General features: G+C 40.4%; 1 protein-coding gene across 1 annotated transcript in view; it reads left to right on the forward strand.

Annotated features, from left to right (window-relative positions):
• Positions 1-7,777: 7,777 nt before the first annotated feature.
• The window catches only part of trpc7b (transient receptor potential cation channel, subfamily C, member 7b), a 124,187-nt gene continuing 118,130 nt past the window's right edge, over positions 7,778-13,834 (forward strand). Inside the window, exon 1 of the mRNA XM_082176922.1 lies at positions 7,778-8,176. Within this exon, the coding sequence (XP_082033048.1) occupies positions 7,797-8,176 (380 nt within the window). The 5' untranslated portion in view covers positions 7,778-7,796. The remainder of the gene's footprint in view (positions 8,177-13,834) is intronic.

Below are 13,834 nucleotides of genomic sequence, written 5' to 3' on the forward strand. Positions count from 1 at the left end.
TATATATATATATATATATATATATATATGTATGTATGTGTGTGTGTGTGTGTGTGTAAATGTGCACATATTTGTGTGATACTCATGTGTTTGTTTCACCTGCTATATGTTTATATGTACACAATGTCAAACACACACAAATACACACAAACGAACATGTACTCAAACAGACCACACACTCACACACTCATTATTGGTGTGAAACTCTCTCTCCCTCATTCATCCATATTTCAGGGTTTGTTCTGCGGCGAGAGAAAATGATGGCGGGGAAAGTGTGTGTACGCAGCCGTTTGCTTAAACGCTGTGTCTGTCTGTGGATGAACAGCTGAGACCAATTACCCGTCCAGAGGAGCCGTTCCTGAGACACACTGAGACGTCAGATCATCTCTCGCGGGGTGAGACGTGCAAGACAGTTCAGAGCTCGTTAAATAATGAGAAAATCATTGCAAAGTATTATTTAGCCGCGTGATTTAAAGTACAACAACTGGGTGTTAAACATCCATGCATCTTTATTGCTCATCTTATATGGTAATGTCAGCTCTTTAGACTTTAATGGTTTGTATAAGCAGCAGTTCTGTTACAAATCCTGTCTTGCGGTCTACATAGGTAACACCCTTCTAAGACAGCATCCTAACTCAAATGAACCCTCATAAGTGTCCGATAAAAAGCGCTCTACATAGACAGCAACTCAACACACATAAGCTATGTCTCATTTCGAAGGCAGATGAATTCGCATTTGTCGGCTGCATACATCATCAAGGATGTCTCATTTCAGAAAAGTAACCAACAAAACTGACCATTATTCCTCGTGAAGCGTAAGTAGTTGTAATTTCTTTATGACTTTGGAATGTAACGGTTACTTTACTGAAATGACAATGTCGCTCTGTTCCCACAGCTCTCGGCCCCACCCTGCTTGCCACACTGATCGGTCCTTAACTCAATCTGCTTGCAATCACATCATTCTCTATAGGCCACAGCTGATTGATTCCTGCTGTATGAGTTGCCAATGAGCTCGCTGCTCAACATTCAAATACTGCTCAGAATTTGCTGTAGCAGTTGCAATGCGCTTTCAGAAACCCTCCACCCCAGCTCCACCTGTATAGATCTGCTAAAGAATTCATGTATGTTATTCTGTACAGCAGCAGCATGTCTTACTTATTCACAGCAGTGTGTTGTGTGTGTATTGGCAGTAGCAAGTCTCAATAACATCAGCAACAGTTTAGCAGATCTATTCCGCCAAGACCAAACATATCAACATTGTCAAATCCATTACCATGCCAAACACTCTGAGAGTCGTCATGACAGAAATGCATTCATAATCAGCATTTCTATAGACTGATTTGCCATTTTTGGATGATATTTTATATCTAAATGTTGACTGAAATAAAAAAAATATTTAACAAAAATCTTCGGAAGTCTCTAATGAAGGTTACATGTGATGCTGCTTTAGAATTTAGTAACCGTCTTTGCATTGGGAGAGTGTTCATAGTGCTGTCAGAATGACATTCCCTCTCGTAATCTTAGAGGAGTGTCAGTCTCAGTCATTTGCATTTCTGCTATGAGCGGTTGAGCATCTTCAGCAAGAATAAGAGGAACTCAGTAAATTACACAAAAGGCAGGATGTAGCAATGGGTCGTTTGGTCCTCGCAGGCCTCCTTATCAGAGCAACCAGACACGCTATATTCGGGAAAGCATTTGCTTGTACTATTTGTGCATTTCTGAACGCATTAATGAGCTGCTAATGTCTTACTTAATCTATGCTTGTGCATTCATACATTTCCTTTTAACAGACATGTGACTGCATGAGTTTTATGTACAGAGTCTGAGAAAAGCAGAATAAATGCCTTAAAATTTGATTTTCACCACAGCGTTTTATATTTAGTAAAAGAGGTTTGAGATGATCTGACAAACATGACACTAACTATCTGGTAACACTTTACAATAAGGTTTCATTCATTCAAGGTTTTTTTTCTGCATTACCCTGCATGAACTAACATGTTCATTTCAACATTTACATTTTTTAAATGTTGTATTTGTCATAATGGCTTAAGATATTGTTTACTAAAAAAAATTATAAGTGATAATATATAAGTGAGTTTATGCTTAAAACAAGAAAAAGTATCTGCTAATGTGGTCAGAAAAATATTGTTTTGCGTTTGTATTAAGTTTATTAATAAATACTCTAAAGAAAAATATTGCTAATTCATTGTTAGCCAAAAGAGAGTTACAGGACGGTGTGTCAAACGTGTCTCATCAGTGATAGCTAATAAAACACACTGACAGACTCATTTAAATGTTTTTCTAGAAGTCATTATTTGTAGTTATATAACATTTTAATAATGTACAGTAATTTTTAAGTTTTCATGTCCATTATTTAAAAGTTAATTTAGAAAATCAGGTGATTTTTATGTTATTCTGCTCTATTATTTTTATTTATTTTGGTGTTTAACAAACCATTTTAAAATAATAAAAACTTTTTTAAAACGAGTTAATTTGAGCTGAACTGCACAAATAAATTACTCATTCAGAAATCGTTATGTTTAAGACATCACAACCATGACTTCATTAACATATGCATGTAGACGTCTTAAAGGTACAGCTTGTAATACTAAAAGTCTGATTAAGAATAAAAAAAATGTTAATGAAAAACTAAACTGGGACATTTCTGTTGCGAGAAGAAACGTTATAAGTGGACTTAAAATGAGTGTAGCATGCGTGGTGAACGTCGAGGTATTTATGTGATTTCAAGCGTTCTGTCCACAATGTGAAGTGACAGCCAGATCTGTTGGGTCAGACCACAGCTGAGGGTGAGCAGAAGAGGTGGACGCTTTATTGATCTGAGCGACATGCTGGATTTCTTCAGTCGTGGGATTGACAGCTCAGTCCAGATATCTGATTTCCGTGAAGAAGCTGTGTGCTTTCAGGCCGCTTTCACACTACGTACAGTATGTCCGTTTGAGACTGAGAAACCAGCTTGGACCAGCTAGGGCTTGAAATGGTCTGGGGTTTGGTACGTGTGAACTCGCACGGTTCAATTTCATATGAAACCAATCTGGCCTAATTTGCATAAAATAATCGCTATTGATGATGCATAATTTGCACATGCATTATCCATGCACATGCATTGCACATGCTTCACGTTTCATTTAATACTGTTATTATCTGTGAAATTTACTAGCAATTTCTGAGTAAAAAAAAAGGTTCCAGATATTGTTTGGTGTGTGCGAAAGATTTTTACAACGACATCAAATGCAGCTTGATGTTTCAGTAATTCAAAAAGTGCATTTAGAAAACCTTTGAAAGCATTACAACTTCTTCATGGAGATTCCCTCCTCTTGTTTCATCTAGGTGTGCTCATTTTTTAATAAATATAAAAACAGCGAGAGATAGAGAGCGTGCTTTGTAGAGGCCATCGGGGGGAAAAGAGGAGTCCAAATGAGAGAGAGTGAGCCATTATACATAATGCATGTCAGACCCGAACCCCTCAGAAGATCATCCAGACCTGAGTGTAAATGTTGAGAGAGAAATAATCTGTGAAGCTCTCATGCCTCCTTTCCTCTGAAAAGGAAGTGACTCAAGCTCTTCTTTCTTCCCATCCCTTCCTCTTTCTAAGGTGTTTAACAGTAATGGCCATATTGGATTGAAATATGACAGTCTCTGTCACACGCTGGGTGACGGTGGGCTTTTAGAGTCCAGTGCTGATCCCGTGAGCTCATAATCCAAAACATGATCCTGTTCCAGCTCCACACTCGTAGGATCGATGGAATAAGCTCTAGGTGGATGTATCATGACACATTACAGATGATTCTACTGACCTGCACTCTTAGAAGAAAAGGTTCTATATAGAATCTTAAAGGATTCTGTCAGGCGCTTCATATTTAGAACCTTTTAGGGGTTCCATCATGGGATCGTTTTATGGATTTAGTTTTTGTTTAGATTATTTTTTATTATAATTAAATTTTATGAATTAAACTGCTGGTAAATCCATTAAACATGAAAGTATTATGCAATAATTTAAGACATTTCTCCTTAATAGAACCTTTTTTTAGCATAAAGCATTCTTTAAAATTGAGTCAAGAACCAAAGAGATCTACATAGAACCCTAATGAACCACCTTTCTAAGAGAGTGTATTGTACGTACAGTAAAACATATACTATATATGGGTATGTGTGTAGAATCTATAATCACATTTGTTCAAGTCCTAACATTTGCAATTAAGTCTAAAAGTTATTTTGAGTGGAAATGTATTTCTTGCCATGAAGTACATTTTATTTTTATAAAATTTTTGACAGTTTAAAATATATTGAATATATTGCTATTATTTACATCATGTATTAACACCAGTGCTCTCCAGCACTGGAAAGCTTTACTGATATTAACTCGGGTTCTAAAGCTCTTGCCTGATCATAACCCTTCTTTTTCCAGTGATATTCCAGCCCGATCTCACGGGAAAACGTAAAAATTCTACAAAGTGGCTTATTCGTACGAATTCATACGACCTGACTCGTACGAATTTTTTGCAAAATCGTACATATTTTACGAATTGGCCAATTCGTATGAATTCATACGAATGACCTACCCCTGACCCCGCCCCTAAACCTACCCATCACGTGGGTTTAGACAAATCGTACAAATTCGTACGAGTGAGGTCGTACGAATTAGTACGAATTAGCCAACTTTTTATCATTCGTACGAATTCGTACGAATTGGTCGTGAGATAGCGTTGGATATTCCTCTGGCCTTTTCTCTTTTGTAATGTCTTTCAGCCATCTCTCTTTCTACAGTATTCAAATCTCCCACTTGCTCACTCACTCACTCTCTCTCTCCTCCCCCATCATGAGTGGACACGCCCCCTACTGCTGATTGGCTCACTCTCTCCTCCCTCATCATGAGTGGACACGCCCCCTGCTGCTGATTGGCTAACTTTCTCCTCCCACATCATGAGTGGACACACCCCTACTTCTGATTGGCTCTCTCTCTTCCCCTATCATGAGTGGACACGCCCCTACTGCTGATTGGCTCACTCTCTCTCCTCCCCCATCATGAGTGGACACACCCCTACTACTGATTGGCTCTCTCTCCTCCCCCATCAGGAGTGGACACACCCCCTTCAACTGATTGGCTCACTCTTTCTCTTCCCCCATCATGAGTGGACACACCCCCTACTGCTGATTGGCTCACTTTCTCCTCCCCATCATGAGTGGACACGCCCCCTACTGCTGATTGGCTCACTCTCTCTCCTTCGCCATCATGAGTGGACACACCCCCTACTGCTGATTGGCTCACTTTCTCCTCCCCATCATGAGTGGACACGCCCCCTACTGCTGATTGGCTCACTCTCTCTCCTTCGCCATCATGAGTGGACACGCCCCTACTGCTGATTGGCTCACTCTCTCTCCTCCCCCATCATGAGTGGACACACCCCTACTACTGATTGGCTCTCTCTCCTCCACCATCATGATTGGACACGCCGCTACTGCTGATTGGCTCACTCTTTCTCTTCCCCCATCATGAGTGGACACACCCCCTACTGCTGATTGGCTCACTTTCTCCTCCCCATCATGAGTGGACACACCCCCTACTGCTGATTGGCTCACTTTCTCCTCCCCATCATGAGTGGACACGCCCCCTACTGCTGATTGGCTCACTCTCTCTCCTTCGCCATCATGAGTGGACACACCCCTACTACTGATTGGCTCACTCTCTCCTCCCCATCATGATTGGACACGCCCCTGCTGCTGATTGGCTCACTCTCTCTCCTCCCCCATCACGAGTGGACACGCCCCCTACTGCTGATTGGCTCTCTCTCTCTCCTCCCCCATCATGATTGGACACGGCCCCTACTGCTGATTTGCTCTCTCTCCTCCCCCATCATGAGACTGAAACACTGATTGCAGGTAGAAACTGTGTGGAATGGATATTTGGAGTGATATGGATGAGGAGAGGGAACATAATGCCTCCTGATTTCAGTAGATAGTCGAGTGATTGCATACACTCTCAGTGTCAGGAGGAGCACAGGCTTACTCCATGTGTGTGTTTGTGTGTTGTGTGCACCTGATTGTGTGAGTGTCTGATTTTGTCCAATTAATCCCTCCCTGCGGATGTTCCTAGAATGCCCATCAGACACAGGAAGAGACCCGGGGTGATCAGATAAACACGCACACACACACGCACACGCACACACACACACACACACACACACACACACAGGTACCTGTTTAGCATCACGAACACTCTAATCATCTTCTCTGCAGTGCTCAGAATATTTTATTTCTTAAATTGGTTTGTCAAATCAATCACAGTAGCTGCATTTAATTATACTTCTCTGTCTTTTGCTCATTTGCTTTGTTAATTCAGTTTTTCCTTGCTTTAGTCTTTTTGTTGCTTATTTTTTGGCACTATATTCCATGAAGCTTCTTTGAAACAGTATCTATTGTGAAATGCAGCACACAAAAGTAACAATCACTATAGGTTCACACAGATCACACAGATTTTTCTTTCAAGTATAAACTCACTTAATTTTGATACATTTTTCAGACAACAAAACTTAATACCTGAAGTAATTTTGCTTCTTGAGAAAATTTGATATTTATACTGTAAAACAATTTCTGCATGTCTGCAAAGTGCGAACCCTGATACTTCCAGGTCACTAACCCTGATATTGCTGATATTTGTTTATTCGATGCTCGCTGAGCTTTTAAGTGTTTGTTTGACCATGAAGCAAATCACCTTTGCACTCGCACATCCTGCTCACTCTCCCTGAATAAAGACCTTGGACTCGAGTGCAAATGTTACCCGGTCAGTATTCTGATATCACAGGCGTGTTTGGTGTAGGTGGGTTTTATGGTTGAGAATACAAAATATAATATAATGTCACAGGGGTGTTTGGTATGGGTGGGTTTTATGGTTGAGAATACAAAATATAATATGCAGTTGGTGGTTTTTAATGTGTAGCTTTGCTGTGCAACTCCTGAATGAAATCAAAGATCCGCATCAACATCTGTGTAGTTGACAATAACATGGGCATGAGCTTTTCAAGATGTTAGGTTAACATTTTTATGAATGCAAAAATCTAGACCTTTAAGCTTTTTGCAGTTCGCATAAATGTTATGCAGCAGGGTTATTATAGTTAATTATAGTAATTATTTGTCACTTTAAATAAAAGTAAACTGAAATAAAATAATAATAAAAAAATAATTATTTTAATAAAACTATAATAGTATCTCAATTATACGACATGACATTTTTGTAATGTACAAATACTTCATGCAGTCTCTCGAATATAAGCTCATAAACGGCTTATATGATTATAAAACAATTACAATAATTTTTAAAACTGCATTACATTGATTTGTTCTATAAATCATATGTTTACTCAATAAAACTAGTTAATTTAGATGTTATCAAATTAAGCTAACAGACAAAATTCCTGTAGATGTTCAGAATGTCCATCTCACTCTTTTACATTCAATAAAAGTTAAGGATGACATTTTCAACTAAGATTTTCAAGAAAAAAAAGAAAAGAAATAAAAAACATTTTCATTTCTCGTTTGTGTTCTATATAAGGAAAGTTATATGCATGAGTGCATTTGCAGGGTGTCCAGTACTCATAGGCTACTTTTGACCAGGTAATGCATCAAGCCACACCTCTCTCATTTGTGTGTGTGTGTGTGTGTGTGTGTGTGTGTGTGTGTTGACGTGAGGGTAAAACTCTTCTTCCACTTGTTGCTGAAGTTGTGCGTCTCAGTTTCATGAAGCCCCTTCACTCACCAGATGTGGAGCACGAGCTCTCCCGATGTCTGACGAAGGCGAAGGTCTCCGTGCCTCCTCTTCCCTCTCCTCTTCCTCCCTCTCCTCCTCCTCCTCCTCTCCAGCTTCTGCCGGTCAGACTCCTCTCCCTCAGCCGCCAGGACCCCTGAAGCGGCGGGCATCTGATCCACATCCGCGCACCGACCCCCCGCACACCCGATCCAGAGACGCGTCTCCTCGCGATCCGCTGGAGTTGATCATCAGGCGCTCGCCGGCGCGTCCCGGGCGATGCAGCGGCGCGTCTCCGGTGCGCGACGGTCTCCAGAACCGCGGACAGCGACGGCGCTCCCCGCACAGACCCGATGATGAGACGCGCAGCCCGGAGGAGGTGATCGAGACCCCGCACAGCTGCGCTCCACCGCACGCGTGAGTCAAACCTTCAGTCTGCGGGACTTTATAACATCTTATTCCACAGGGCAGGAATATAGAAACGGAGAGATGGAAAGTGTTTGTCAGGTAACCTAAAACTGCTTGATCTGGTCTATCTTTCAATTAACTGCATTTCTTTTAAAAGTCAAAACTATCATTTAATATGACCGAATCAGCTTGCTTATACTTTCGAAAGTAATTTTAAATATCGATGGAGATAAAATTGGTCTTTAATGTAAGAACAGCATATTTTCACTTTTACAGTGTATAGATTAAACTTACCCTAATATTTTCAGTGGGATCGACTTGCACAAAAATTAATACATTTTATTTATGGGTAGTTAAGTTAATAGCTTGTGTGATTTGCTCTACTTTCTGTTTATTATGCAGTTTTTAATTAAATAATTTAGCATTTATGTAATAACAATAATAATTTATTAATAATATATCTTTCTTTCAGTTATAGTTCTTGCATTACTCTACTAGTTTATAGTGTATTTAATGTTATTGTAGTTATAAAAAATTGCATTGTAAGTAGTGTCTTGAGCATTTTGGGCTTTAATTAATTATCACCTCAGTTTTTGTATTGTCACGTGATGTGTCGCAGGTGCACGCGATGCGCGTCTTTTATCAATTTAAGTTCTATTATTTGATATTAGTAGTAACTATTATCTGAATGATAATTTAGGGTGGATAACTGATCTGACTTTGAAGGTGTTATGACAGAGAGGTTAGAATAGTTTCCTGATTGACGTTCTCCAGTAGGCTATGATGCGCATGCGCTGATCATCTTCTTTGAGCTCCATTGAGTTGGTGCAAAAATCAGGCCGCGAATCACCACGATCGTTCTTTAAATATTGATGTCTGACAGTATATTGATGTTTAGCTTATAATTGCCTGAAAGTGTGTGCGAGGTTGAAAGAAAGAGAGACATGAGAAAATGGTTTGTAGTTTTGGTTTTGGTCTCAAGACACTGCCTGCAGCCTGAGATGAAAACAATAATAACCTGCCAAAATATTCCAGACAAGCTGCCTGTGTCATCATCTGATCCGCTCCAGCGGTAATGATACTGCAGGCAGAATCAGATCTTCATTAATCTCCATGTCAATCTCCAGATGAGACTCGACTTGAACATGACTGGGGTTATTTTCCAAAGGCCTCACCCAAATATAAGGGTTCTGTCATAATTTACTCACCTTTATGTCCATATAAAGCTGTATGACTGTCTCTTTTTTTGGTACAAAAAAGAAGACATTGAAAAATGTTCTTGCTGATGTTCTTCTCTTATAGCCTCCTCTGAAAGAGAGTTTTTACGCTCCAAAAATGTCACTAAGTACCATTACAGTATCCAGACGACTTATTCGCTGTAAAGTCTTCTGACGTCATACAATAGCTTTGTGTGAAGAACAGACCAAAATTGCTTTTTGTACTTTTGGGAGCTTGTCCCTGTTCTCTGTGTACTTTCATTGTGTGGAAAAGATTGCTGGGAAAATTAAGGATATCTGATTTTGTGAGAATGTAATATTGGTTTGGAGCAACATGAGGGTGATGTTTCATTTTGGGTTGAATTATCTCTTTAAATATATAGCTTTTATACTCATGGAAACAAATCATATGACAATATAATTACAGTATAACAGAGTAACAATCAATAACAGATACAAAAAAAAAATAACAACAACAACAAAAACAGTTAGGGAGACAATGCTAATAATCATAATAATATCAGAAGTAAAAAAGAGAGATAAAAAAAACCCCCAGTACAATAGTATTTTCCTCGCTTTTGGATTTTCCGATACAGAGAGCTTTACAAAATATTGTTGAAACTTGTTTCAAAATGTGGTTTAGAATGGGAAAATTTGCACTTATGTATGTGAAACTTAGCCAGGAGAAAATCATAAGACCTTCACTTATTTATAATAGGGTCTCCATCCCTACATTTCAGATTGGTTTGAATAAGCCACACCCAAATATAAATGCATTCTTATCAATAAAAGCTGTGATGTAATAAAATTGCAGAAAGGTATTGCTAAAAATGGTTCAGTCTGTTACAAAATGGACTATATAATCAGAAAATGATGTACACTGTATTGCCAAAAGTATTGGGACACCCCTCCAAATCATTGAATTGAGGCGTTCCAATCACTTCCATGGCCACAGTTGTATAAAATCAAGCACTAGGCATGCAGACACTTCCACAAACATTTGTGAAAGAATGGGTCGCTCACAGCAGTGAGATTAAGCGTGGTACCGTGATAGGTTGCCACCTGTGCAATAAGTCCAATCATGAAATGAAATTTCCTCACTACTAAATATTCCACGGTCAACTATTATAACAAAGTGGAAGCAATTGGGAACAAATGCAACTCAGCCATGAGGTGGTAGGCCACGTAAAATCCCAGAGCGGGGTCATGCTGAGGCTCAGAGTGCACAGAAGTCGCCAACTTTCTGCAGAGTCAATAGCTACAGACCTCCAACCTTCATGTGGCCTTCAGATTAGCTCAAGAACAGTGTATAGAGAGCTTCATGGAATGGGTTTCCATGGCCGAGCGTCGGATGCAGTGGTGTAAAGAATGCCGCCAGTGTTGCCAGATTGGGCGGTTTTGAATTTGATTGTGCGGGTAAAAAAGGGTTTGGGCGGGTGGACAAAATTTGGGCTGGTTTGGGGTCAGTTCGGCGGTTTTCAAACATCTACATTTTAAAGTCTAATTGGTTAAAAAACTAAACTAAAGTGTGCATGTAGTCCATAAAATCAGTCATCATGATATTACTGTACACACACGCCCATGCAGAGTCAGCTGGCGTTGGTGTTGACATCACCGACGAGCATGCACTTTTAGCCAATCAGCAATCCGCAGGCAGATACGATTGAGCGTGATAAGTTGTAGCTGTATATTCAAAGTGATCGCTAATGCCAAAGTGATATAGCCTACTATACAGTAAGTTGTATAAAGTGTGAGATAGTGAGCAACTCTAAAAACGTACACGTGGTGGGAGATATCGATGGTGACTATAACTCTGAGAGGAGAGCACAGTTGAATGACTTGAATTGAAATCAAATATGGGACGACTCCTGTCCATGGTCATGTGCACACTAGCCTAACCAGACATCTGCAACTTTTACACCATCCAGACTGCACTCTACTCGACCCTGACAGGTGCTGAAAAAGGTTTGAATCAACGATGAATCCGTTTTGACTGCTAAATTCTGCGTTATGTTCTGCAATGTGTACTTCCGAGGGTTAAAGTCATCGGTTCATTTCTTGATTGCCGTTTTGACAGTGTCCACCCGGACATTTTAGTCTTATTGGCTAATTCTCCTTAATTATTGCCCTGTTTTGATCTGTTTTCCTGGAAAATTAATTAATTTTTAATTTAATATATTTTGTTTTAGGAGATGCAAATTGTGCTTATCAACCTTGAATGACATGGTAATGAAATTATATCACATTTTTTTGGCAGTAAAATTTTGGCGTTTTTTTCTTGTAGTTGGCGGGTTTTGGTGAGCTTTTGGGCTGGAAATCACCGTCCCAATCTGGCAACACTGAACGCCACCACTGGACTCGAGAGAAGTGGAGACGTGTTCTGTTCGGTACTTGCCTGACTGCATTGTGCCAAGTGTAAAGTTTGGTGGAGGAGGGATTATGGCATAGGGTTGTTTTTCAGGGGTTAGTTCCAGTGAAAGGAACTCTTAATGCTTCAGCATACCAAGACATTTTGGACAATTTCATGCTCCCAACTTTGTGGGAACAGTTTGGGGATGTTCCTGTTTCAACATGACTGCGCACCAGTGCACAAAGCAAAGCCCATAAAGACATGGATGTTGAGGAACTTGACTGGCCTGCACAGAGTCCTGACCTGAACCCGATAGAACACCTTCGGGATGAATTAGAGCGGAGACTGGAGCCAGTCCTTCTCATCCAACACCAGTGCCTGACCTCACAAATGTGCTTTCCCATAAACACACTCCTAAACCTTGTGGAAAGCCTTCCCAGAAGAGTTGAAGCTGGTATAGCAGCAAAGAATGGGCCAACTCCATATTAAACCCTACGGATTAAGAATGGAATGTCATTAAAGTTCATGTGCATGTAAAAGCAGACGTCCCAAAACTTTTGGCAATATAGTGTATGTCTGTTATGTATTTCTATGCTTAGCGAATTGTGCGGTTATGGCGCTTTTCCACTGCATGGTACGGTACGGCTCGGTTCGGTATGGCTCACTTATGGCGCATTTCCACTGCATGGTACGGTACGGTACGGCTTGCTTCGGCTCGCTTTAAATGGTACCACCTCTGTTGAGGTTCCAAGCGTACCGTACCGATACTAAAATGTGACGTGAAAACACTGCAGATCACTGATTGGTCAGACAGAATCATCACTACCAGCGTCATTGTATTTACGACACGAGACACTAAACCCGTTAGATTTAAATAGTCAGTAGACAACAGCCAGCACTGTAGCGCCTGTTTTAAAAGTATTTGCTTCAAAAAAAAGAGTATAAACTTCAAAAAAGAAACGGCTGAATCGTGGTCAGTGGACGAGGTGCAGACGTTCCTCTCGTTGGTTGCCGAGAAGCGGATCGGGAAACACGGAATGAAAAATTCGCATTTAATATGATGATGTCATGGCAGTAGAGACGGCAACTATAACGATCAGTCCCACCCACTTTGAAGCGGTACTAACTGCAGTGGAAAAGCAACCGAGCTAAAGCGAACCGAACCGTGCCGTACCGAGCCGAGTCGTACCACGCAGTGGAAAAGCAACCGAGCTAAAGCGAACCGAACCGTGCCGTACTGAGCCGAGTCGTACCACGCAGTGGAAAAGCGAAGCGAGCCGAACCGTTCCGCGGCAAGTCGAACTGTACCGAGCCGAACCGAGCCGTACCATGCAGTGGAAAAGCGCCATTAGATCAGCAACATGCCGAAGTTAAAGGGGATGTATAATGCCCTTTTCATAAGATGTAAAATAAGTCTTTGAAGTTTAAGGTCAAAATACCCCACAGATATTTTTATATATCATGTTAAAATTGTCACTTTTTGAGGGTGAGCAAAAACGCACCATTTTGTGTCTGTTCCTTTAAATGCAAATGAGCTGCTGCTCCTGGCACAGGGGGCGGAGCTTCAACAGCTTGCACTCACACAGACATGCACTGAAAATTTCTAAAACTTTTAGCCTTTTATGTTCAAACCGGAGTCAAACAATAATGGAGAGACTCAACATGTAGAAGCAACAGGACATTTCTGAATGGTTAGTTGGTGAATTTATATAGCTTATGTGTAGTTATCTTCTAGTCATTGATTAGCATATTCTGTCTTGATCGTTTATAAATCGTGTTCGGGGCGGGGTTTATGTAAATTTTAGGGTTGGTGATGTCACTAACCCTGGAGGAATGTGGTGTAGTCTCTACCAGCCGTTTGTTGTAGTCCTTAAAAAACAATTTCTTTAAAAGCAAATATCTCCCTTTGCTTTGAACTTTGAGCGCAGTGACTGTTCAGATGTTGTTTATGCTCAAACAGTAACATTACACACTAACTAAAGTTAGAAAAGTGAAATCATAATCAACCACCCCTTTAAGATTAAATTAGTGTCTTGTGTGCTTCACATGAGAAGTGCACTATGTAGGGTGTTTCAGTCAGGTGGCATGTGAGGACGCTGC

The sequence above is a fragment of the Leuciscus leuciscus genome, assembly GCF_965113295.1.
Source record: "Leuciscus leuciscus genome assembly, chromosome: 8".
NCBI lineage: Eukaryota > Metazoa > Chordata > Actinopteri > Cypriniformes > Leuciscidae > Leuciscus > Leuciscus leuciscus.